Source organism: Aquarana catesbeiana, linkage group LG01, assembly GCF_042186555.1.
Source record: "Aquarana catesbeiana isolate 2022-GZ linkage group LG01, ASM4218655v1, whole genome shotgun sequence".
NCBI classification, from domain to species: domain Eukaryota; kingdom Metazoa; phylum Chordata; class Amphibia; order Anura; family Ranidae; genus Aquarana; species Aquarana catesbeiana.
Genome location: NC_133324.1, coordinates 94,979,328 through 95,007,262, shown reverse-complemented (window position 1 = coordinate 95,007,262; position 27,935 = coordinate 94,979,328). Strand labels below are relative to the sequence as shown.

Sequence of the window (27,935 nt, the reverse complement as noted above, 5' to 3'; positions counted from 1 at the left end):
GTGTGACCTTAAGGAAGATACTAGGCAGGGCTCTCTTTACCTGTATGTATATATAGGAGACAGGCTGTTCCACACTCTCCGGATTCCACAATGACAGCTCTCAGACTGGCCTCGTTCTTCCTTTGTCTCTTGTGTCTTACTGAAGGTACGTTTTTACTGCTCCCTTTTTAACACTATCAAAGGCACTGCAAAGGATTTACTATAGGCATTGGGGGTTAATTTACAAAAGGCAAATCCACTTTGCGCTATAAGTGCAAAGTGCACTTGAAATTGCACTGAAAGTTCACTTGGAAGTGCAGTCGCTGTAAATCTGAGGGGTAGATCTGAAATGAGGGGAAGCTCTGCTGATTTTTTTGTCCAATCATGTGCAAGCTAAAATGGTGTTTTTTTTTCCTTGCGTGGTTCACTCGGATCCACAGTGACTGCACTTCCAAGTGCACTTTCAGTGCAATTTCAAGTGCACTTTGCACTTGTAGTTTGCACTTGTAGTGCAAAGTGGATTTGCCTTTAGTAAATAACCCCTAGAGTGTGCACTCGGCAAGTGCAATTTGACTTATTTTCCCCAGAGCTTAGTAAATGCGGTAAAGCTCTGCTGATTTCCATCATCCAATCATGTGCAAGCAAAAATGCTGTTTTTTTATTTTCCTTGCACCTAATTGGGTATTCATTACAGAGCGAAGCTTTACTACATTTACTAATGAAAATGAGTGCAGCTGCACTTGCAAAGTGCACAGTCTATTTGTCTTTAGTAAATCCAAATCCACCCCCCAAGACAAGGGTGCTAGTCTCATTAGACAAAGAAGTACTGTATGTTTCTACTGAGTTTGGCAATATAACTATTAATGATTAATGGGTGCATCTGGGTTATTTGGAGTAATTATCTGATGGCCAGGCAAACAAGAGTGCTGTGAGCTCTAGACTGTATTAAAAAAAAAACTAAATTGATTTTCCACTGCTGACTGGTCTGCCGATATATAGCAGGAGTTGAAAGAGTAAAATGTATTTCTACCATTGTTTCAGTCTTCTCTGCATCATTATGATCTACTTATCTATTTCACATAAACAGCAAATCACGGGTTACAGGAAAGAAAAAAGCTTGATTCCACCATCAACACAGTGGGGTTGATTTACTAAAGGCAAATAGACTGTGCAGTTTGAAAAGTGCAGTTGCTCAAGAGCTTAGTAAATGAGGTAAAGATTCACTTAATAAATTCACAATAAATAGCATTTTTGCTTGCACATGATTGGATGATGGAAGTCAGCAGAGTTTCTGCTCATTTTTAAGCTTTGGAGCAACTGCACTTTCAAAGTGCACAATCTATTTGCTTTAGTAAATCAACCCCCAGTCAGTGTTTATGGGGGAATCCCTCTCTTTTTTTGTGGGTGGGGAGGGGGTGTGTGGCTGTGGGTGGGTGCATTGTTTGCCTGCCCCTCCGAAAAAAACGACAGCCATCACTGGAACACATCGCTTCTCTTTTCGGGCAATCAGGAAGCGGGTCTCAAGACCCGCTTCCTGATTGGCTGGGGGGATAATCAGTGTGACAATAGCGATTATTCATTCGCTATTGACACACAACTGGCATGACAAGTGTTCTGCGCTCCGAGCCCACCCTTTTTTCAAAGCCTATTCACGCCACTGCTGTGTTCTCCTGGCAAAGGGGGGGGGGGTCGGGGAATTCATCCCCACTGGGAGAACACAGTGATTATTGCTAGCACCTATAATGGCGTCTAGCAATAATGGCATGTAAAATACGACAGGCTGGTTGTACCCAAGTTGATCGATCAACTTGGGCACATTCAGCCTGCCCATACATGGCTCGAACCATCTATGACCGGCTTAAAGTCATTACAAGGGACAAAGGGGAACTCTTTACGTCTGGAGGAAAAGAGATGTAACCTCCACATATGGAAAGGTTTCTTCACAGTATAAGCTGTAAAAAAATGTACAATAGACCCCCTCAAGAATTGGTTCAGGCCAGCTCAGTAAAGAGCTGGATGCATTTCTAAATACACAAAATATAACTGGATGCTAACATTTATAGTTAAAGAGAAGTTTTTTAAACATTTTTTATCATACTTACCTAGGTGGATGCTGCATCTGTCCATTGCCGGCTCTAAGACTGAGAACTGAGCCATCAAACACTGCTGATCGCTCAGCTCTCAGTGCTCTGTGACTCTCAGTCACCAGCTCTGTTCTGCTCCGAACCCACCCCCTTTTCGGCCACTCACTGGAGCATTGGGCTATGAAGGGGGCCGACTGGCTCACGCTCTCAGCGGCTAGCTCGACCATATGGTCGGGATCTTTCCCCAGCCTGGACTGGCTCTGTGACATCAGCTGTCATTGGTACTTCCACAGGAGAAGCACAGCTAAACGAGTTAATCCAGGGAAAATCCAATTGGCTTATGGGGGAAAGGGAGGAATTTATTTTTCCCCCACTGGAGCAAATTGGATCATGCTTTATTAGGATTTTTTGCCTTCCTCTGGATGAACTGTGGTGATAGGGTTCTGTATATGGAGGTTTTCTATTTATTATATTTAGTTTTTTGTTTTTGTGTGTGTTGGTTGAACCAGACAGCCTTTTTTTAACCTGACTATGTATCATGAAGCTGATGGATATCTGCATCCAAATCTACATGAACTTAGCTATAAAGTACCCATGGATTTAGAACAGAAGTCTGAACATGTGATGTTTTTACAGAAAGTTTGGGTGTATACATTCCTGATTATAACAGGAAAATCTGCTCATAAAACCTCCAGCACTCAGGCTAACAATAGTGAACAAATGTAAAAATCCAGCCAGAACGAGGGAATTTTTTCCCCTGATGGAGCAAATTGCATCATGCTTTATTGTTTGTTTTTTTGGGCTTCTTCTGGATCAACTGTGGTTATAGAATTGTGTATATGAACGTTTTTCTACTTATTTATTTTTCTGTTGGTTGAGCTGATGGACTTATGTCTTTTTTTTAACCTAACTATGTAACTACATGAAGCAAATGGATGTCTGCATCCAAACCCATGTGAGCTTAGCGTAGAGAGGTGAACTTTTTTAAGAAAGTTGGGGTGTATACACTCCTGATCATAGCAGGCAAACTTGCATATTTTTACTCTCGGCATATACCTCCAGCACTCAGGCTAACAATAGTGAACAAATGACAACATCCAGCCGCCCGACTGAGGGATTCATTCCATGAAGATCTATTGTTGCAGCATTGTCCACAAAAATCAGGACTAGCCCACAGACACATAGGGGGAATGTACTTAAAGCGGAGTTCCACCCAAAAGTGGAACTTCCGCTCAATTGTCTCCTCTCCTCCTCCGGTGCCACAATTGACACCTTTCGGAGGGGGGGGGGGGGGGGACAGGATACCTATCTTTGACAGGTGTCCTGTTCCCACTTGCGGGAGTCTGGGCCGCGGCCTGTGACATCACCGCGGGGCTCCCTCCTCCTTTCCCTGTAGCTGAGCCAGTAGGAGAGAGGAGCGGGGCCTCGCGCATGCGCAGTAGGGTTCCCGGCATGAAGCTGTAAGGCTACACTGCTGGGTACCCTTACCCGGAATGGCGGTGGCAGCATCCGACAACTGATGGAAACATCAGCTGCAGTGCCGACATTGCTGGACTCCAGGACAGGTAAGTGTCCTATTGTTAAAAACCAGCAGCTGCAGTATGTGTAGCTGCTGGTTCTTAATTTTTTTTTTTTTTTTTTGGGCGGAACACCGCTTTAAACTGGAGAGTGCAAAATTTGGTGCAGCTCTGCATAGAAACCAATCAGCTTCCAGGTTTTATTGTGAAAGCTTATTTCAAAAAACTGAAGTTAGAAGCTGTTTGGCCACCATGTACATCTGCACCAGATTCTGAGTGCTCCAGTTTTAATAAATGTCCCCATAATCACTTCCTATCCTATCTTTTATCAGTCATTTCATGTACCCACCATCTTCTATTGAATATTTTTTTAAACAGAAGTTACAGGTACAAAGTATAGAGAAAGTACAGGGGTATTTTGGTTCAGACCTTCCAATATATTGCAATATATTATACACATCATACAATTGTAGAGACACTTAGATTCCGATGATGGAACGCAAAAGGCAGTAGTGATTGAGCACTATCTCGGGTCATCTAGGAGGAAATTGGGAGGCAGCCCAGCCCCATTGGTTGGATGTTACCGTCTTCGGGAGAAACAATTAAAGGTAGAATAATTAAATTGTAAAATTGTCAGGGAATATGTGAACCTACTGTATAAGGCTAGTATAGTGGGAAAAGAGGTTACTAAATAGAAACCAGTTGAGAAGGACCGTAGGAAAGGAGAGTAAAGGCTAGGGGTATGATGGGGAGAATAGGGGTTGTGATTACTCCATCATGGCTAGTTAGGAGTTGGGGGAATATCTTCCTTATTCCATACCTGAAATGCAGATAAGTAATGAAAAAAACAAAACAATACTGCGCTGGTGTATGTAAAAACAATCAAATATTAGAGTGAAACAAAAAGCTGCAACAGTGAAATGTGAGATATAACATAACAAACCAATAAACAAAAGAAAAAGTTGCACTATTTGAACATAAACACAAGTCCAATGTGATATAAATGATCCAAAATCGATCAGCAATGGGTGATAAAATTCATAAATTATGGTATCCAGTGATATCCTCCACCAAGAGATGTCACCACCATTTAGTCAAGGTGTGCCCTTACCCGCATGGTGGACCCTCTAATTATGGAAGGTCAAACGTGCTCACAATATGTCTGCTGGTAAGGCGTCCGAAGGATAATTGGTGCAGGCAGTCATAGTTACATAGTAGGTGAGGTTGAAAAAAGACACAAGTCCATCAAGTCCAACCTATGTGTGTGATTATATGTATATCCCTGTATGTTGCGGTCGTTCAGGTGCTTATCTAATAGATTTTTTAAACTATCGATGCCCCCCCGCTGAGACCACCGTCTGTGGAAGGAATTTCCACATCCTTGCCGCTCTTACAGTAAAGAACCCTCTATGTAGTTTAGGGTTAAACCTCTTTTCTTCTAATCTTAATGAGTGGCCAAGTGTCTTGTTAAACTCCCTTCCGCAAAAAAGTTTTATCCCTATTGTGGGGTCACCAGTACGGTATTTATAAATTTAAATCATATCCCCTCTCAAGCGTCTCTTCTCCAGAGAGAATACGTTCAGCGCTCGCAAACTTTCCTCATAACTAATATCCTCCAGACCCTTTATTAGCTTAGTTGCCCTTCTTTGCCCTTCCATTTCTAGAACATCCTTCCTGAAGACTGGTGCCTAGAACTGGACAGCATACTCTAGGTGCGGCCAGACCAGAGTCTTGTAGAACCGGAGAATTATTGTTTTATCCCTGGAGTTGATCCCCTTTTTAATGCATGCCAATATTCTGTTTGCTTTGTTAGCAGCAGCTTGGCATTGCATGCCATTGCTGAGCCTGTCATCTGCTAGGACCCCCAGGTCCTTTTCCATCCTAGATTCCCCCAGAGGTTCTCCCCCCAGTGTATAGAGTGCATTCATATTTTTGCCACCCAAATGCATTATTTTACATTTTTCGATATTAAACCTCATTTGCCATGTAGTTTCCCACCCCATTAATTTTTTCAGATCTTTTTGCAATGTTTCCACATCCTGCGGAGAAGTTATTGCCCTGCTTAGCTTAGTATCATCCACAAATACAGAGATTGAACTGTTTACCCCATCCTCCAGGTCGTTTATGAACAAAATAAATAGGATTGGTCCCAGCACAGAACCCTGGGGAACCCCACTACCCACCCCTGACCATTCCGAGTACTCCCCATTTATCACCACCCTCTGAACTCGTCCTTGTAGCCAGTTTTCAATCCATGTACTCCCCCTATGGTCCATGCCAATGGACCTTATTTTGTACAGTAAAAGTTTATGGGGAACTGTATCAAATGCTTTTGCAAAACCCAGATACACTATGTCCACGTCTCTCCAGCCGCTTCTCCCACACTAAGAATAAACCATCATGGAAACCCGGCAGTACCCAAAATAAAATAAAAGCAAAGGACCTCCGATAGTGTAAAACCTTAAAGGTATTTATTAGCACATCAACAGAGGAACTCTGAAGTGCATAAGGTAAAAATGCTGCAGCAGAATTTGTAGCTAAAAAGCTTACACAGAGTAAAAAATCACGATGGAATAGGTTAGAGTCTCCTTGCCCGACCGGTTTCCTCACAATGGGACTTCTTCCGGGGATAAGTAATGACACATAGACCAGGAGGTTCACATTTTTTTTAATTGTTCTTCCCTGCTGTTTTCCTGTGACAACAGATGTTCGAAGTCCCTAAGTTCGGGTTAGGAGTGTTCCCTTTAAATCTCTATCAACCATATTTTAATGCATACCAAAATGATTCACGTTCTGTTAGGACCCGTTCACAGTATTCTCTGTTTGTCGCAGTCACACGTTTTAAGAAGCAATAACGTATCTTCAAACAGTGTTTTGGTCCATTGATACAGATTAGGGGCTCATAGGAAATGAGCAGAAGCAATGCAACACATGTCAATACACCAATAAATAGATGTAAGGTTACAGATAAAACAAATTATTTTCATTTTTTAGACGTCAGGAACATCCTACTGATGGGGAAAGGGTAATCTTTTTAACAAACTTTATTTTGCAACTAAAAATATATAGAGGATAGGACTTGTGCATCTAAATACAACAAATGTGACAATTCTAATTGTAGTCCCCGATTTGCTACCAGATTTGTACTGTGAGTTCTAACATTGTTTAACCTCAGTAGATGGTGCTTTAATCCCTTTGTATATATATATATGTATATATATATATATATATATATATATATATATATATATATATATATATAGACACACACACACACACACACACACACACACACACACGAGCAGTGGGGGAAACTGAATTTGATTCAGACAGGGGCAATTTGCACCAAATTTTTTGGTTTGTATTGACCCAAATCACACCGCAAAGTATCGGCACTTGGTATTGGGGAGTACGTGACCGAAAGTATCAGTACTCGTACTCGCCGATAAAAAAACGGTATTGGACGCATATGGAACAACAGCTCAGCCCGGTACCTTTGCGTAGAGCACTTTGGTATTATGCAACATTACCAGACTCTTTTAAAACACAACCCCTTATAGGCCCTACCTTGCGGATAGGCTCAAAGATCTGTCAGGACCCCAAATACTCATCGGCACAATCACCGTTGTTGCCCATTATGGGAATCCCTAGTTTCAGCCCAGGTATGGAACCAGGGGCGTTTAAAGGGCTCTTAGAGAAGGGCTGTATCCAGGCATCACATTTCTTACATTCTGAGACATGGCCTACCGTTGTCTCACTGATGCAACCGGGGGGGGGGGGGGGGGGGGGCGATATGAAATAAATTTATGGCAGGCATTACAATTGTGCCATTTCTTTAAATCACTGGGACCAGCGATTAATTATCGATGACAACTGACCACATTTGAATTATACTGTGAGGGGAAAGAACCTCTCCCCCCAGACGATCTCTAGGATATAAGCGTTGTTAATTACCCCTTCAGAGGATTTTGAGATGCCCGGAATTGGAAAGTGGGAAAGAGACCTTAATAAGACCTTTACGCCAGTTCAACGACAGAAGATAATATATCTGTCGTTGAACTCATTGATTTGCACGCGGACCCAGGAGTCAAATTATAAATTACTGGCGAGATGGTATTACACCCCGTCAAGACTTTGTAAGTTCTTTCCAGAGGCCTCAGATCGCTGTTGGCGATGTAATAAGAAACAAGGGACCTTAGTCCATATATTTTGGTCCTGTTCAAAGTTCAGACAATACTGGAGGGAGGTACAAAGGATTTGCCAAAAATTTACAGTCTTTCCAATACCAGACGACCCCGCCTTTTTTCTGCTTCACTGCACACAAATACCTCTACAGACATACAAAAACTCTGTTCTATGCCATTTAGTTAATGCAGCTAAAACTTGAGTTACTTTGTGTTGGAAAGACCCAAAGCCACCATCGATTGCATTGTGGCTCAATAGGGTCAGAAATGTTGGGGCCATGGAGGACCTGGTGCTCTCGGCTCAAAATAAAAAAGAGCAGTATACTAAAATATGGGCAGAGTGGGACACATATGTCTATTCAGAAGAGGGGAAGAGATTGTTGGGAAACATAAATGAGGAGGGAGGTCCATCCATCTAGGAATCATATAAGAATGTGGAAGTCGCCCCGGTCCCCATAGGAAAGGGAGATATGGGGGGAGGGAGGTTTTTTTTTTTTAAATTATTATTTATTTTTGGGGTTGAGTTTCGTTTTCGGGGTAATAGGTAAACAAATAAAATAAAAGAGAGGAACAGGAAGTCCAATAAGAAATTCACGGAATAGAATCGGAGGCCACGATGGCACTCCTTTCTTGTTTAGATCATAAAGATATTAATATGCCTGGGTGGAAAAGATTAAGGATGAATATGGTTATATATACGGGCAGGGGTAAACATATGTATATATATTTGTATAATTTGAGGAATATTATTCCCGCCTTAAAATAATAAGGTTATAAGAAACAATTTATGTTTGTAATGATGTTCTTACTGCTTCCTTTCTTGTATAAATAAAAAAACAAAAACAGTATCGGTGCAACCATACAAAAAATGTTTTCAGCTGATTTAACCCCTTGCTGACCTACTCACGGAGATATACTGTGGCAGGTCGGTTCTCCTGTGGGAACTGACGTATCAGTACGTCAGTACATACAAGTAAGATAGTGGGCGCGCACCCGCCGCGGGAGAATGCCCGCAGATCCCGCGGACTCAATGTCCGCTGGCGGCCCGCAATCGCCTTGTACACAGGCAGAATGGGGTACTGCCTATGTAAACAAGGCATTTCCCTGTTCTGCCTAGTGACATGACAGAGATCTTCAGTTCCCGGTGATCAGGAACAGTGATCTCTGTCATGTTCCAGTGAGCCCACCCCCTCAACAGTTAGAACACGCTGAGGGAACAAACTTAACCCCTTGATCGCCCCCTAGTGTTAACCCCTTCCCTGCCAGTGTTAATTTTACATTGATCAGTGCATTTTTATAGCACTGATCAATGTAATAATGTCACTGGTCCCCAAAAAGTGTCATTTGGGGTCAAATTTGTCCGCCGCGATGTCACATTCCCGCTAAAAATTGCAGATCGCCGCCATTACCATTAAAAACAATAAAAAAAAAAGTCCCTAAACCTATCCCATAGTTTGTCGACGTGATAACTTTTGCGCAAACAAATCAATCTACATCTATTGCAATTTTTTTTTTACCAAAAATATGTAGAAAAATATATATTGGCCTAAACTGATGAACACATTTTATTTTTTATATATTTTTTTGGATATGTATTATAGCAGAAAGTAAAAAAATTTGTTTTTTTTTTTCAAATTGTCAGTCTTTTTTTGTTTATAATGCAAAAGATAAAAACTGCAGAGGTGATCAAATACCACCAAAAGATAGCTCTATTTGTGGGTAAAAAAGGACGCAATTGTCAGTTAAAGCAACGCAGTGGCGTATCGCAAAAAATGTCATTAAGGGGGCAAATCCTTCCGGGGCTGAAGTGGTTAAAAAAACAGGAACAGGAACCCAAACCCCCCCCCCCCCAGTAGACAACATACAGTTCGGTGCTTCAGGTCCTTGTGACAGATTGGCCTCTCTGTCCTTCTGAGAATCAAGTCTCCTACCATCAGAATCTTCCTTTCCTTCCCCTTGGCTTCCCCCCCACTCTCACTGGAGGAGTTCTTCCCCTGGCAGCTAGGGGCATCACTCTGCTCCAGCAATGCTGGTCCCTGACTGGTTTCAGGTTTTCTGCCCTGAAACATAGGGCTATGCGGTGTGGCAGAGCTGTATAAATCCACGGTTTGGATGGACAAAAATACAAATCCTATGGCAGATTAAAAAAAAACCTCACAGTCCACTTTTAGAGTTTAGAGTCAGAGTTATTTTTGGAATGAAGGCGTTAAGTCCATTTTTAGAGTTTAGAGTAAGTTATTTTTGGAATGAAGGCGTTTCTTCATTCTCATTCTTTTGATGAGGAAGGAAGGAAACCCCCTATAATTATTATAAATAATTTATGTGTGAGAATTAGAGTTTTGTAAATTCTGGTGCTAATATGCAGAATGTGTATAGTAGATCATGTGACTTGCCTTAAATGATCCGCAACAAAATGATATAATTGTTATTGCTGAGATAAAGGTGTGACCACATGGAAGATACTAGGCAGGGCTCTCCTTACCTGTATGTATATATAGGAGACAGGCTGTTCCACACTTTCCGGATTCCACAATGACAGCTCTCAGACTGGCCTTGTCCTTTCTTTGTGTCTTGTGTCTGACTGAAGGTACGTTTTTACTGCTCCCTTTTTAACACTATCAGATGCACTGCAAAGGATTTACTAAAGGCAGATTGTGCACTCAGCAAGTGCAATTTCACCTATTTTCCCCAGAGCTTAGTAAATGCGGTAAAGCTCTGCTGATTTCCATCATCCAATCATGTGCAAGCAAAAATGCTGTTTTTTGTATTTTCCTTGCACCTGATTGGGTATTCATTACAGAGCGAAGCTTTACTACATTTACTAATGAAAATGAGTGCAACTGCACTTGCAAAGTGCACAGTCTATTTGTCTTTAGTAGATCCAAATCCATCCCTCAAGACAAGGGTGCTAGTCTCATTAGATAAAGAAGTACTGTATGTACTTTTTTTGTTTATAACGCAAAAAATAAAAACCGCAGAGGTGATCAAATACCACCAAAAGATAGCTCTATTTGTGGGTAAAAAAGCACGCAATTGTCAGTTAAAGCGACGCAGTGCCGTAAAAAATGGCCTGGTCTTTAAGGGGGCACATCCTTCCGGGGCTGAAGTGGTTAAAAAAAACCCACTAACGTTATGATCCTGGTACAAAGCGTTACAAAGTTTTTTGCAAATGAAATAAAGGTCCTTTTTTTTTTTCCTTTTTTTTTTTTTTTTTTTTATGTGACACTTAAAAAAATAATGATTAAAACTAAAAGCAAAAAAAAAAAAAGGAACACAAATAGAAATAAAAAATTAAAATTGCAGGAAAATATTAGCTAAGGAAAGAATAGGAAGAAGGAGTTAACTATGGCTGATTAGCGAGACATTTTATTACACACAAAAAACAATAAAGCATTTGTTTTACTTGTCAGTTTGCTCTAACTGTCATCATTATACAGTATTCAGAATGAAGCACATCAGGTGATCTTCACATGAAAAATGAGGCTACTTTGAGGCACACACTGGACGTTAAAATAACGCTATAAAAATGCCAGTAGCTTTGCAGTGAGTTTTTCAACGTTTTTCAACTTTTTTCAACATTTTTGCAATAGCGTTTTTTAGCATTTTTCCCGCGTTAGTGTTTTAGTGTTTTTTTTTTTTTTTTGAAGAAAATTTTTTTTTTTCCAATGGATCAAAAACGTTAAAAAAAACGCTGGTGAGCAACGTTTTTGAGCGTTTATTGACGTTTATCAGCGTTAGAGTGTTTTTACAGCTGAAAAACGTCTCTCAGAACCCGCTAGTTTTGTTTTTTTTTTTACTTCTCAAAAACGCCACTGCCCGAAACTGCTGATAACAGCCTATGTGTGCATGGACACATAGGATAACATGATGGAGAGTTTAATGACTGTAGAAAAAAACGTCTACTGCCAAAAACAGCTGCTGTAAAAACGTCCAAAAAGCGTCCAGTGTGCATGAGGCCTCAATGTCTCTATCTTGCATCTATACAGCTATTACAGCTGCTGTAGTTACACAACAACTTGTGTTGACAGCTGGGGATTGCCGGCAAGTGCGAGGGGAGAAACTGCCGAGGGGCAGAAGGACTAAGCCTAATAGCAGCCCACAGACTCACAGATATGTTTTTTCCTCCGTTCACAGTCGTATTTTCTCACACTGTGAACAAAGAAGGAGGAAGCACAAACATATTTTGATGGAACCTAAACATACCATACTCAAGCTATCGCCTGAAAACATGATAAGAGCTGGAAAAATGAAAACAGAGAACTGTGAAACCCTGCAGTATTAGCTCATAAAAATGAACTTTGTAATGTAGTAAATTGCAGATAAATAATGTTAAGCTGAGTAATCGCACTCTATGTTACATGCCATTGTGAATGTAGATAATTTACAGTGTATGTGAGGACATGCAGGCATAATTTAATAGAAACTCCTTAGTGGCGTCTAGTTATGTTTTTTTTTTTTTTATTCAGTATTTTAACAGTAGGAATCATAGTGTATGCAGTATCTATTATCTGTGTCATATCCTTTCTTGAGCTTATGCACACGGCACACACAAAAATTCTGCATTTTTTTCAGGACTGCATTTTCTTTACGGATTTTCAACACAGTTCTGTTATATCCTATGGGATCATCACGTCCACAGAGTGTGAAAATCAGTAAGTTTGCATTCGTCCAGATCTATTAAGGGCTCAATCATATGGGCATTCAGCCCCATAGAGCTTGAAGAGCCCTTCATTTACTTTCCCGTCCTAGCACTGAGCTCCATGTAGGCAGCCCATGTTAGTGAATGGACACGCATTAGCTATTCGCACTCACCCATAGAGCCCTTGCACACTGGGGCGGTTTGCAGGCGCTATTGCGCTAATAATAGCGCCTGCAAACCGCCCCGAAAGTGCTGCTGCATGTATTCCTGTGTGAAAGCCCCGAGGGCTTGCACACTGGAGCGATGCGCTGGCAGGACGGTAATAAAAGTCCTGCTAGCAGCATCTTCGGAGCAGTGAAGGAGCGGTGTGTATACCGCTCCTTTACCGCTCCTGCCCATTGAAATCAATGGGACGGCGCGGCTATACCGCCGGCAATGCGCCTCTGCAGAGGCGCTTTGCGGTGGTTTTTAACCCTTTCTCGGCCGCTAGCGGGGGGTAAAACCGCCCCGCTAGCGGCCACATACCGACGGTAAAACGCCGCTATTAATAGCGGCGTTTTACCGCCGACGCCGCCCCCGCCCCAGTGTGCAAGGGCTCATACAGCTGAGTTTGACAGGTGCATGACCTCAATGCAAAGTCTGTGCTTCCAGACAATTGCAATTGACTCTGCTAACCTGTAAAACTGGTATGCAACCATCCGATCTTTCATGTCCTTTCACAAATATGTAAAAACCAAAAGTGAAAAGTGAGCCCTTAATATAAAAAGAAGAAATTGCAGCTGCTAGCACATAAGAGTGATCATACAACTCCCTAAATAACATTCAAAACCAAATATGCAAAAAATGTGATACAGTCGTAAAATTTCTCGCCTCGACTACCGCAACTCCCTCCTCATTGGATTACCTTTACATAGACTATCCCCCCTTCAGTCCATAATGAATGCTGCTGCAAGACTCATCCACCGTACCAACCATTCAGTGTCCTCCACCCCTCTCTGCCAATCCCTCAATTGGCTTCCACTCACCCAACAGATAAAATTCAAAGTACTAACAATAATTTACAAAGCGATCCATAACTCTGCCCCCAGCTACGTCACTAACCTAGTCCCAAAATATCAACCAAGCCGCTCTCTTCGGTCCTCCCAAGACCTCTTGCTCTAGCTCCCTTGTCACCTCCTCCCATGCTCACCTCCAGGATTTCTCCAGAGCTTCTCCCATCCTTTGGAACTCTCTACCCCAATCTGTCTGACTGTCCCCTAATCTATCCATCCTTAGACAATCCCTGAAAACCCTTCTCTTTTAAGAAGCCTATCCTGCTTCTAACTAACTCTGTTTTACTTCCTCCATCAGCTCATCCCCCCACAGCTATTACCTTTTGTATCAATTGACCCTTCCTTTTTAGATTGTAAGCTCTAATGAACAGGGCCCTCTGATTCCTCTTGTACCAAATTGTAATGTAACTGTAATGTCTGCCTTCATTTTGTTAAGTGCTGCGCAAACTGTTGGTGCTATATAAAACCTGTATAATAATAACAATAAAATAAAGATGTCGAAAATAGTCCTTTGCATGACGTGTACATCCACCATGTGCATAAATGATCATCCAGTGATTCAATACCGCTCAATTATGCCCTCACCAGAGGTGTATAAATAAATAGCCTTAAACCGCAATAATATTCCACCCAGTGTTGTGAAACCAAAAACACCCATCCGAGCCTCCACCAGCATATACACTCACCAGAGGTTAACCGGAAGTATGCCTTTATCAACTCAAATAGAGTAGGGTCTTCCCAGCTTCTCTTGCCAGTTAGACGGAGGGATGGATCAGGAAAGCACTTGCATAATAAAAGGTCACCAACGGGAGCCCACAAAGTGCTAATATAGGGTAGTATTTATTTAAAATCGTTGTAAAACAAGTACATAGCTATAGCATAAGCATTATAATCCAAAACAAACTGGGTAGACTTACAGCAATGGCCACCGCTCCCATCACAGGGACGCTGCGGCAATGACGTCAGCATGTAGGCCCCACTGACGCGTTTCATGCTCAAGCATGGCCATGTTATCAGGATCCACCTCTGGAGGCGTGAGAAGGGGCCTACGTGCTGACGTCATCGCCGCGTCCTTGTGCTGGGAGCGGCGGCCATTGCAATTTGTTTTGAACTTTCACAAATATGGGCAGCTCAGGGCTGGGACAGAAAAGTAAACTCTTCACACTGTACAGTCGAAAAGGCATTAATTTATACATGTACACATATTAACAATTGTAAATGAATGTACATGCATATAATGCATAAAAACGTAAATGTAATAAAATGAAATCGATGTAGAAATGTAAATATCTAAATGCTGTATGGACATGTATCTTTTCTTGTATGCACCTGGGATGTATTACAGTAGCTGGTTTAAAAGTACTTTTTAACTATATTAAAATTAAGTGGTTATAAAGGCTCCATTAAGGTAAAAAAAACCTTCTAGTGTAAGCTTCCCCCAAGCCCCCCAAAATACTTACCTGAGCCCACTGTCGATCCAGCCCTGTGCCTGAGAGCAGTGGCCCTGCTCTCCCTCTCTCTTCTCACTGCAAACAGAGGCAGCAGTAGGAGCCATTGGGTCCTTCTGCTGTCAATCAAATCCAGGGAGGAGGAAGCAGGGGCGGGGCCGAGCCACGCTGAGTGTGTCAATAGATGCACACAGCCTGGCTTAAGATCGAGCCCGCATGTGTTCCACCATAGGAAATCGCTTCCTATGGTGGCATGCAGAGAAGAGGGGGGCCAAGAGCGCAAACAGGGGACCCGAGAAGAGAAGAATCAGAGCTGCTCTGTGCAAAACAACAGCACAGAGCAGGTAAATATGACATGTTTGTTTTGTTTTTATAACTTTAACATTACAATCACTTTAAATTTTGGAGAAATACAGACATAAATTCTGCTTGTCATAAAAATGGCCATATTTTCTGGGAGTAACAATACTCCTTAACCACTTCAGCCCGGAAGGATTTACCCACTTCCTGACCAGGCCATTTATTGCGATACGGCACTGCGTCACTTTAACTGACAATTGCGCGTTCATGCAACTACTTTCTGCAATAATAAATACCCCCCCCCCCAAAATGTAAAAAACAAATTTCTTCATCAGTTTAGGCCAATATGTATTCTTCTACGTATTTTCGGTAAGAAAAATCGCAATAAGCGTATATTGATTGGCTTGCGCAAAAGTTATAGCCTCTAAAAAATAGGGGCTATATTTATGGCATTTTTATTATTTTTTTTTTTTACTAGTAATGGCGGTGATCAGCGATTTTTAGCAGGATTGCGGCGGACAGATCGGACACTTTTGACACTTTTTTGGGACCAGTGACATTATTACAGCGACCAGAGCTAAGTAATAGCCACTGATTACTGTATAAATGTCACTGGCAGGGAAGAGGGGGTGATCAAGGGGTTAAGTGTTCCCTAGGGAGGCGTTTCTAACTGTGGGGGGAGGGGACTGACAGGGAGTAGAGAGAGAATGCTGTTCCTAATCACTAGGAACAGCAGATCTCTCTCTACTTCCCTGACAGCGATCGCGGGTTGCCACGCGCATCGGCTCCGGCCTCACGCCGTGGGCGCCCCCTATAGCTCTTAAAGGGGCCGACGTACACCTACGGCGGTTTGCACAGCTGTACCAACCTTCCACAGTATAATGACGGGGGCTGGTGGCAAGAGGTTAAAAAGGAGCTTCAGTACCCCCCCCAAAAAAAAAATTTAAGTCAGCAGCTACAAATACTGTAGCTGCTGACTTTTAACCACTTCCGGACCGCCTGCCGTCATTTTACGTAGCTACTTTGAAGAGGAATACCATTGTTATGGCAGCAGCTAGCTGCCATAACCCCGGTATCCTCTTCTTCAGCGGGCGGTCCGCTTCAAGATAAAAGTAGTCTCTGCGGCGGATTCACCGCAAGATCACTTTTATCTCCGGTGCCCTCCGACACTTTTCGGAGCCGTCGGAATCATAAAGACCCAGTGGAATATGAGATTTCAATCTATAAATCCACCTACTCTCTAATTCTAATTATTGTTCTGCAGTGTTTTTATACTTCTACTCTTATGGTTTGTTTGTCCAGAAAACAAATTCAAAATCTCGTCAGAGAATCTTCATTCACTTATTGCCCGATGTGCTTTATATGGGTCTAATGATAATATGAAACCCCCATGTTTTGAGTTCTACACATGGTCCTTAAGGGGGGGGGACTTTGATAATTAGCGCATTACCCTATGTGCATCTATTAAAGATCACACAGGGTTCTCATTGATGAGGTTGAGGGGCTCCATAATCTTGGCTCTGAGTGGAGAGAATTGACTTTTCAGTTTTCTCTTGGCTTGCTAACTCCCGTAATGGGGTTTGGAATCCAGAGGCTTTGGGAGGGATGAAGTCTCTTACCCTGGGTCCAGGTATTACTAGGGATTAGCACAGTTCAGGGTTCCACCCGAGAGACAGGAGGTCCCTTGCCCAGAAGTCAGGGCATGGGCCTGTACAGCAGGGAGCTGTAAAGAGGCATGCAGAAATGTAGAATATGGAATATGCATGTGAGCACACTGGTGCTGTGAGGTGCTCAGATGGGACAGACAAGGATTTAAAGTGTTACTAAATGCAGGACCCTGCATTCACTATATCTGGTCTCCTACAGTACACAGAACATGGAAATACAAATATTTTAGTAAATATAAACTGCTAAATACCTTTTTCTCATCAGCAGTATGTAGCAGTCTTGTGACTTCTTTCAATGTCCGGCCGAGCAACTGATTAAAGCTTCTAGGAGAAGTTTTAATTTTTCCCTGGTTGTCCTATGAGGCTGCATTAACCCTGACCCTCTGGACAGTGCTGATTGGCCCTGTGCTGATCACATGCACCCTCCCAAGATAATAAAAAAGAAACTCTAGCAATCCATACCAAACTGAGCATGTGCAACTTGCCCCATAGCCTCTGTTCTATCAGCAGATAGTTTGGGGACAGTGGAAGAAAGGGAGGTTAAGAGAAGATAGGATCAAACAGCCTATTTACACAATGCAGTAGACTAACTCCTTAGGTTCCACTGTGAGTATAACAAGCATGCTTTACTGCATATACACACTGATTTTACTGATGTGGGTTTAGTAACACTTTACATCTGAGACCAGAGCAGCATGTTGCAAGAGTGTGGCTGAAGGAGGCATATGTGTTGCTGTATCACATAGAAAGAGGATTAGCTATGAGTAAGCACTTGGCATAAGTGCGAAACGCGTTAGCTGATTGCCTGTATATTTTTTGCCACGGTGTCCTGTATATGGTATGATCCTGATTTTACAATAAAAAAAATTTTTTTGGATAATATTTTCCTGGAGTGCGGCTGTCCAGATTTTCCTATCTACTCTCAGCGTGATTCAGCATTAGCCAGCACCTGGGGCTCTTTACTCCTGGAGAGAATCATCCACTTTACACCTGGTTTAGATCCACACTGGTGCGGGGAAAACCCTCTCATTGAAAGAGGATTACTTGTGTTTTCCTTGTGTCTGAACATTTTACTTCTTAAATAAAACTGGGCCACCAAGCCCTGAAAATGAATTTCTTGGCTGGACTGGACTTACTATCAAAGGCACTACACTTGAGCAAAATGCCTGAATATCACAGCATACTAGTGAGTGCATGCACCAGGTTTGAGTGAGCCCTTACGCTCAGTCATACCCAGTTCAATGGTCACATATTAACACCCCAAAAGCATTTAGCAGCGAATTTGCTCACGCAGACTGGTGTTGCTGATAAGTTTAGATTAACAAACACTCTTGCTACATGTTGGGTAGATTTGGCAGCTTGCCTGAAGCATCGCGACTGCGACATGTAAACACCCCCTTCTGCTGCCTACTGCAGCTTAACCGGTTCCCGACAAGCCGCAGTTATATTGCGGCAGGATGGCTCCCCTGGGTGAGCTGTCATAGCTGTAAGTTGGGCCTATAGGAGGCACGCGCGCGCGTAGCGTGTCCCTGGAGCCGATGCAAGTGCTCAGCAGGCACTTGCGATTGCTCGTGACAGACCGAGCACACAAAAACCCCAGTAAACACACAAACCCCAGTTCTCTCAGGCGAGAGGAGACAGATCGTGTGTTCATACTAAGTATGAACACCGATCTGTCTCCTCCCCAGTCAGTCCCACCCCCCCACCTCCAGAGTTAGAACACACCCAGGGAACACATTTAACCCCTTGATCGCCCCCTAGTGGTAACCCCTTCCCTGCCAGGGACATTTATACAGTAATCAGTGGATTTTCATAGCACTGATCGCTGTATAAATGTCACTGGTCCAAAAAAAAAACACTAAAATTGCTGATAAACGCTATTGCAAAAACGTTAAAAAACGTTGAAAGACTCACTGCAAAGCTACTGCCATTTTTATAACATTATTTTAACATCCAGTGTGCATGGAGCCTTAAACCTAGTACAGACAATGAGAAAATTGGACAAAAATACTGCTTTGGGAGTGATCATCCGATAACCTGATCGTTCGTACACAGCTTTGGAGAGCCGATCACGTCAGTTCATGCGAAATTATCCGAAGGGACAAACATGACATTTTTTTCTTGTTTGATAACAGAATGAACAATTTTCGTTTTAATCAGTACAGTATTTGTCCGTAAAAGGTCGAGTTAACAAAACTGTGCATGCTCAGAAACTAAGAAATGCATTACAATACAATAGATTACTTCATCGCGGGAAGTTATATTCTGTCTTACGAGATGGCACCTAAAAACACGATGTGGTTCTGCCGCAAATGTCACGCAATAAATTGTGCTGCAATTGCGGCAAACCGCACTGCATGAAGCTACTCACTTAATAAAAGTTAGGGAGGTTCTTTTCAAAATGCCCAGGTGTGAATGCAGCCTATGAGATTTCCTTTCCTATGAAACTTCCTGTTGCGTCTCTGGGACAGAAAGTGAAGAGAAATATCCTCAAAGGTACACAGATAACAAAAAACAATCTGGTTTTAGCCTTCCCTACTCTATCCTAATTAAAAAAAAAATATATATATATATACAGGGTTTTTCTTCTCAGAAAATAGGTGCAGGAACTCAACCATGATCCCTCCCCCCCCCATACTCACACCTTTCACTGAATATTTAGTGCAGAGTTCAGGGGTGCACTGAATATTTAGTGCAGAGTTCAGGGGTGCACTACACACAAAGTGCAGAGTTCAGTCTTCTTCCACAACTGCTTACCTCTGCATCCCCATCCACAGCTCACTTTCACTCCTCTTCTGCTGACCTTGGCGTGCAATCCCCCCACTGTCCCCACCCAACCTTCTCCCCCCTCCTTAAACGCTCCACCATCTTCCACATGTCTTACTTTTGTTGCTGTATTCAGCTGGTATGTTGGCATCTGCTTTGCACCACAGGCACCTGCATCTCCCTTGTCCCCATCCTGAACTCAGTGGGAGCCGCTCAGGAGATCAGATCTGTGGAAGCCATTGGGAGGCAAGCGGTCACTTGTAAACGTAGAAGCTGAACTTCTGTGTTTACAAGTGACAATGGTGAGTAGGGAGCGGAGGGCCTGAGCCAGAGGTGGTGGAACTGAGTTCCACCAAGTTCCAGCTGAAAAAAAGCTCTGTATATATATATATATATATATATATATATATATATATATATATATATATATATATATATATATTGGCTTTACACCTTAGGAGCCTTGTGCTAGTTCTGAGTTTCTAATATGGTGTATATGTGGCGCTAATCTATCCTCGTGTACCAATTCCAAATATGCGAAAACCACACAATGCTTCAACAGTAAATAGATAAATATGACATCCTCTTCCAAGTGCAATGTGCATATATAATAGCAATTAGCAAAATAGCAGGGAGATCCCTTTGAGAAAGTCACGTGGTGTGACGCAACGCGTCAGGGTAGGAGGAGCCAGGTGCCGATACTTCCTGGGTACGGCCGAACCCGGAAGCCTTCTGTTTCCATACTGTTCACTTTGGATTACTATGTAAGTTACTACGTGTTTTGTAATAAACTATATTTGATATATTACACTATGGTTTTCGCATATTTTTAATTGGTACACAAGGATAGATTAGCGCAACATATGCACCATATTTGAATACTTATTTGTCAGGGTTGTGTGAGTACACTGATCTATGTTGGCAGCTTCTCGTCTGGTACTATCTTTTATCTTTTGAAGTTGAGGTTTTGCTCACTAGTTCCTATATTTTAGTTCTGAGTTTCTGCTGCCTGTCTCTAAATGTATTTTATTTTTTATTTTAGCAGCTTTCTCTGCTTTCAGCAGTAACTGTTGCACCCAGCTTGGGGAAAGAATTTCAAAGAATATGCTAAAAAAAGTGATCCGCTATAAAATCCAGAGACGTGATGGCAATTGTCACCTCCAAGCTTTTGTGTAAGTATAATTACCTGGTCACATTTTCATGTTTTACATATATATGATGGATAGCTTTATGCTGTCTTTCTTGGCCCTACCCTTTCATAAAACCTGGAAGATCAGGTAATTCCTAATCTAACTTGAATGTTTAGGTCAGACATAATGGGAAGGAATAATGACTTTGGTAAACATAAGACTTCACACTCCATGGTCACATTTTAGGTGCTGGCATGACTTGTCTGCACCAAAGCAAATCAATTATACAGTCAACAGAAACCCTGCACTCCGAAATGGAAAATTATATTCTTCCTTATTAAAACAGCCAGCAGGAACATGTTCTGTTTTAACCAGTTTTGGTTAAAGCGGGGTTACAGTCAGAAAAAAAAAAAAATGAACATTATTCAACTCTATTCAATACCTAGAACAACCTTTTGAAAAAAATATTTTTTTTTACTCACCTCTTCAGGTCTGTTGCTAGGGGGTCCCTCGTAATCTGCCTCTTCCTCTCCAAGGCGCCTGACGTCATTTCCCTCGGCGCCTGTGCTCGCTAGTGCTCCTGGGAGATATTTGTCATCATTTCCCAGGAGTCACTGGGCGAGCGCCGAGGGCTGTAATCTCCTTACGTTGTCATAACAACGGGGCGGGACCTTCCTCCGTCACCGCCTGTTGTCAACGTTACAAACAATTGGCGCTACGGCCGCCGCTAAATCGCGCATTTTACAGTAAGAAGTTTATTACAATAACATTTCTAGATCATTGTATACTTTTACTTTAATTTTCATAGCACAAAAAATAGTACCCATAAAAAAAAAAAAAAAATTTCGCTGGAACTCCACTTTAATCACAGCGTTTTCTCAAAGGATTGGGTTGATTTTTATCTAAAGTTTTGTAATAATTTATTGCTTTATATTACTCTTTTACTATTCATATTAAACTGTTTTACATTTGATACAAGATGCCACTATGATGCAGAACACCTTGATCAATAGCCAGCTGTGGTCATTGAGGGTGCTACACATGCTAAAAATAAATAAATAAAATGAATCAAAGTACACAGGCCCTGAGCTTCTGCCCCGCTGCTGCAACCCCCTTCACATTTGCTGGTTAGCTGAAATAACAGCAGGGAGTTGCCATGTAAATACTATTGCTGTAAATATCTGACCTGACACAGTGTTTATAAATACTGTTCAGACAGGGGAAAGAAATACAAAGCAACATTCTATTCTATTCTTATGCAGATTAAAGGGAAGAGTTTTAATCTGCATATAATCTCAGTTTGAAGTGATTGTAAAATCTCAGTTTTTTTTTCTATAAAAATAATAAACATGTTATACTTACCTGCTCTGTGCAGTGGATTCGCACAGGGCAGCCCGATCCTCCTCTTCTCGGGTCCCTCTTCGGCCCTCCTGACTCCTTCCTCATGTTGAGTGCCCCCCACAGCAAGCAGCATGCTATGGGGACACCCAAGCTGAGCCACAGCTCCCTATGTCCATTCAGACATGGAACTGTGGTTCAGCCCCCCCATCTCTCTCCTGATTGGCTAATTGACTTTGATTGACAGCAGTGAGAGCCAATAGCACCACTGCTGTGTCTCAGCCAATCAGGAGGGAGAGTGCCGGATGGCCAAGGCACTCGTGGACATTGCTGGATAGAGAGGGGGCTCATGTAAGTATTAGGGGGGCTGACATTTTTTTTTATCATAATGCATAGAATGCTTTAGGAGAAAAAAACTTCTGACTTTACAAACCACTTGAATTATATGCAGATTGAGGTTTAGTGTTAAATAAAAATATGTTCCTATTTGTTGCTATTTAACCTCTTATTATCTCAATAGTTTACCTTAATCAGCCCCAATTAACTCATTCTTCTTCTTCACCCTTAGCCATTATTTTCTTGCTTATTTTTGTTTGTTTGGGTTTTTTTTTATGTTTTTCTAACAATTATTATTTAAACTTTGTCTTTATTAATTTTTTCATTTAGTATAGCATTAAAAATGCAAAAAAAACCCCCCAATATTTCATCGGTAAGCAATTGTAGTGCTTTGTACCAAAATTACAATTTTAGTGCCATTATTAACCACTTCAGCCCCGGACCATTTGGCTGCCCAAAGACCAGAGCACCTTTTGCGATTCGGCACTGCGTCGTTTTAACTGACAATTGCGTGGTCGTGCGACGTGGCCCCCAAACAAAATTGACGTCCTTTTTCCCCCACAAATAGAGCTTTCTTTTGGTGGTATTTGATCACCTCTGTGGTTTTTATTTTTTGAGCTATAAACAAAAAAATAACGACAATTTTGAAAAAAATGCAATATTTTTTACTTTTTACTATAATAAATATCCCCAAAAAATATATAAAAAAAACTTTTTCCTCAGTTTAGGCTGATAAGTATTCTTCTACATATTTTTGGTAAAAAAAAATCGCAATAAGCATTTATTGATTGGTTTGCGGAAAAGTTATAGCGTCTACAAAATAGGGGATAGTTTTATGGCATTTTTATTAATATTTTTTTTTACTAGTAATAGTGGCGATCAGTGATTTTTATCATGACTGCAACATTATGGCGGACAGATTGGACACTTTTGGCGCGATTTTGGGACCATTCACATTTATGCAGCAATCAGTGCAATTAAAAATGCATTGATTACTGTGTAAATGTGACTGGCAGTGAAGGGGTTAACAAGTGGCGCTGTAGGGGTTAAGTGTGTCCTAGGGAGTTATTCTAACTGTGGGGGGGATGGGCTATGTGTGACAGGACAATGATCACCGCTCCCGATTACAGGGAGCTGTGATCAGTGTCCTATCACTAGGCAGAACGGGGAAATGCTGATTTACATCAGCATTTCCCCGTTCTTCCTCTCTGTGAGATGATCGCGGGTATCACTGACCGTCATTGGCTAGTCACTAAATCACAGCCAGTGAGCCAATGAGGAGAGAGCAGGGGGCCGGGGCGGGGGCGGTCTATTCACATACAGAGAGTGGAAAGGGAGCGAGCCTGCTTGAGTTTTCCTCTAGCAAGAGGCTTTCTATTGGAGGTACTCGGCAGGGCGGAGGAGCCAGGACCACCAGCGGGGGACCCAAAACGAAGAGGATCTGGGCAAAACTATTGCAAGTAAGTAAAACAAGTTAACTTTAAGTTAAATCTGTGCAAACAAATGGCCACTGCCTTCACCTATAACAGGCCTTTGCAGCAAGGAGCACACAGAAGGGCAACGCCAAAACCAAAGAAATTCCAAGCTCAACTTACCGACCAGCCTGCTAACCATTGGTTAGCAGGCTGGTCGGTAAGTTGAGCTTGGAATTTCTTTGGAACCTACTTGGTTAGTAACCAACTCAATTGTCCTGTCTAACAGTAGGCATTAAAAAAATGTTAGTCTACTGTTAGACAGGACAATTTGGTTGGTTAGCAGGCTGTTCGGTAAGTTGAGCTTGTTTTTTTTTTTTTCTGGTTTTGGTGTTAAATCTGGCCTGGGCATCCAGGCATCAATCACCAAAGGGTTAAAAGCTTGTAATGCTAGATCCATGGCCTCCTCCATGGACTTGTTTATTTTAGATTGTGGAAACTCATGCTTCAAAATTAAAAAAAACAGCTAATTTATTGCATCTTTCTGTGATTTATTTTTGTGTATTTTCATAGATTGTACACTAAAGAAAAGACTTTATGTGTGAGCCCCAACAGTAAACGTGTCAGGACATGGATCGCAAAGAAAGTCAACGGCAAAAGTCCAAGAAAGTTAAATCATTCTCTGAAAAAGAAAAAGAATCAAAGAAAGAACAGGAGAAAAAGAATTAAAAAGAACAAACAAAACTAATGAAATTTGACATATGCATCTGGACTACAGTATATACTGAGAGCTCACTGCCCCAAATGAAGATAACACTTAAAAGCATTCACATAAATGGAACTTTGTGTAAAATTAACATGTTGCCACCAGTGTTGCCAAAAGAATAAGACGATTCTCCACATACTCTCTTGCACATCACCCTACAAGCTTATTAAATGGTGGTGTGACTGGTGGTAATGGTGGTGTGACTGGTAGTGTGCTTGGTTAACTTTCTCCACTCTTGTGACTATAAAGAATACTCTCAACGATGGTCAGTGCTGGTCTTCAATCAAAAGCTGTAAAACAGCAGTGCGTATTGTATCTAAGCTTTGGAAGGTTTTCCCCCTTCAGGACCACACCATTTTTTTGCTATTCACCACTGCACTACTTTAACTGGCAATTGCAAATCATGATAGGTGTGTGAGCTGCTCAGGCTGTATGCGAGTGAAGTCCTGTGCCCACCACTGTGAGTGCTGGCCAGGAAGGGAGCTTGTCTATGCTCTAGGCCAAGGATATGCAATTAGTGGACCTCCAGCTGTTACCAAACTACAAGTCCCATCATGCCTCTGGGTGTCATGCTTGTGGCTGTAAGAGTCTTGCTATGCCTCATGTGACTTGTAGTTCTGCGACAGCTGGAGGTCCGCAAATTGCGTATCCTTGCTCTAGGCATTGGTAGGGAGTGATAGGTGTCCAGGGAGCTGCACATCAAGTCAAAGCCTACTGTGTGATAGTGAATGGCTGTCTCAGCCTGGACCCCGTCAGGACACGTACCCAACGCATTTCACTCAGCCCACCAGGGGCTTACTCATGGGGATGGAGTCTGCAGGTGGACAGGGGCGGTTAAATACATAATCGGCTACCACTCAGTGAAAGAATGAATATCAGGTGTGTGAAGTGATTGTGAAGGGCAGGTTGTATGTTTAAGGAAGTACATACACAGAGCAACCATAGAAGATCTGGTTGCAAGGACGTTTTAAATGGCCAGCCTCTTGCAAAGTGTATGCAAGGAAACAAGTGTGCAGGAATTTGATAATATAGCCTCCTGCACACCTGTTTCCTCTATGATCAGCCCTTCGCAATTACTTTACACACCTGATCTTCATTCTTTCACACGTTGGGGCGGGGTTCAGACTGAGATTGTCATTCACTATCACACAGCCGGCTTTGACTTGATGTGTGGCTCCCGGGACACCTTTCACTCTCTACAACTGCACGGTCATGCAACACTGTAAGCAAATAAAATGTATATTTTTTTTCACGCAAATACCTCTTTCTTTTGGCGGTATTTGATCACCACTGGGTTTTTTATATTTTATTATATAAATGAAAATAGACAGAACATTTTGAGAAAAAAAAACCCTGATAATTTCTACTTTCTGTTATAAAACATATCCAATAAAGAAAAAAAAAATCAAAAAATCTAATTTCTTCATAAATTTAGGCCAAAATGTATTCTGCTACATGTCTTTGGTAAAAAAAATACCAATAAGTGTATATTAATTGGTTTGTGTGATCACGGACATATGTGTTCAGATGATCATTGGGACAAGACAAATTCAAGTCATATTCAGTCTCACCACAGAGGGTGATGCTGCTGTGTAACAGTCTGTGAGGAGAGATGTGATGGTGCCGCCGCCATTTTATATACCATTCTAGTCAGCTTTTCCTGAGGCTTTGTTGTTTTCAGCTTCGCTTTTCTCCCGCTGTACATGTCACCAAAATGTGCCCACAAGTTTCAGGGATTAATGCGGTGATGTAGGGAGGTTATGGTCCGGTGTGACTCTGCTTAAACGGCTGTCGGGTCCCGGTCGGTGCGGAGCTCTAAGCAGACATGTCCTGCTTAGCGGGCTTCGCACATGCGCCTCAAGTCTGTTATTTTTCATTATTAGAGACTGCCAATGTAGATTCAACCATCTTTATTCAACCAAGCAAGATTCATTATTTGGGCATCCCATGACCCTTTTCCCCATCCAAGTTTAATCCCCTAAATAAATAAACAACAAAAACAAGCTAATGGACTGTTCATTGACTGGCAAAGTGTGTTTGAAATGAATGCCTGGCCAAGCAGGGTGATATGTGGAACTAAAACACGCAGCGAACCCCACAGGGGCATCGCTACACAACCTATCCCCCAGACTGACAATGCTGCTGTCCTAGGGTGTCTCAGTTGCTCCTCCGTCCAAAGTGGAGACACCCTAAGACAGGAATTGTGTTACTGGCCAGATCACTGGGTGAACATAAAGGGAAAAAAAGGCACATCTAAGAATTGGTAAGCTGCAAGATATATCTTTTAATTTCTGGGTTGAATACCACTTTAATGTGAGCTTAAAACTAAAGTTGGTCATAAATATAAGATATAAGGAAAGTGATCCAACCAGTGGCGGCCCACAGACGCCACCGCCTCTATCCATGCATCTGGCCCCCTGATCTACATGGAGGGCACCGGACGCATGGATTCCAATGGGGGGGGGGGGGTTAAGCGGGCGATTAGAGCCAGAGGTGGCCACGCAAAATATTGACATTTTGGGCCCAATTTGGACATTTTCACTTAGGGGTGTACTCACTTTTGTTGCCAGGGGTTTAATGGTGTGTTTAAATTTACACTGTTATACAAGCTGTACACTCACTACTTTACTTGCTGTACACTCACTACTTTACATTGTAGCAAAGTGTCATTTCTTCAATGTTGTCACATGAAAAGATATAATAAAATATTAACAAAAATGTGAGGGGTGTACTCACTTTGTGAGATACTGTATGTAATGATACTGACAAATCATCAGAAACTTTGGATATACTACAGACATGCTATAGGACTGGCTGGAGAGTGAGGACCTGGTACAGGAGACAGTGGGGATGTTATATACGATTGCTAGAGATCACTGCAAATCAATTTACAATTCAATGCTCCAATATAATTGTGTTACCTAAGCCCCATAAAAATTACTAGTATGACATTTAATATTACATGAAGAAATATCCCTTATAAAAGATTAGAGGAAAAAAGCATATGCAAATGGATGGCACAAAAAGAAGTAATAAAGTGTGAAATAAATAAACCAAACTAAGCCAGTCCAATGAATATTTTTCTTCTTTGGCATGAGTAAGGATAGAAGCAGAAAAAAAATTGACAACTGAACTACAAAGGGCGCACAATAGGTATCAAAAGGCTGCTTGGTGCATGTCGGGTCTGCTTCAATGGGGGCAAGTTGTTGCCAGCAACAGGATTCCTAAAGCAAGAAGGTCCATAAACCTGACCTGACCTCAAGAAAAGGCCCGGAGCAAAGGGAACCTAGGTGTAGGGCCCACATGACGGGGGGGTG

General features: G+C 42.0%; 1 protein-coding gene across 2 annotated transcripts; it reads left to right on the top strand.

Annotated features, from left to right (window-relative positions):
* CCL28 (C-C motif chemokine ligand 28) lies at window positions 1-26,621 on the top strand. 2 transcript variants are annotated; one of them, XM_073621976.1, is made up of 3 exons: window positions 1-145; window positions 20,679-20,808; window positions 24,426-26,621. In XM_073621976.1, exons 1-3 carry the CDS (start codon window positions 91-93, stop codon window positions 24,598-24,600), a joined length of 360 nt encoding a protein of 119 aa, XP_073478077.1. In that variant the 5' UTR covers window positions 1-90; the 3' UTR covers window positions 24,601-26,621. The 2 variants fall into 2 exon arrangements, with proteins under 2 accessions (XP_073478077.1, XP_073478082.1); XM_073621981.1 differs by lacking the exon at window positions 1-145 and adding an exon at window positions 10,217-10,351.
* Window positions 26,622-27,935: the final 1,314 nt, after the last annotated feature.

Bases quoted from the DNA above. Each gene is read 5' to 3' on its own strand.
- CCL28 (XM_073621976.1), top strand. From the start codon at position 91: ATGACAGCTCTCAGACTGGCCTCGTTCTTCCTTTGTCTCTTGTGTCTT. The intron at 146-20,678 runs GTACGTTTTTAC...TTTTTATTTTAG, and splicing joins TCTCTTGTGTCTTACTGAAG to CAGCTTTCTCTGCTTTCAGC. The intron at 20,809-24,425 runs GTAAGTATAATT...GTATTTTCATAG, and splicing joins TGTCACCTCCAAGCTTTTGT to ATTGTACACTAAAGAAAAGA.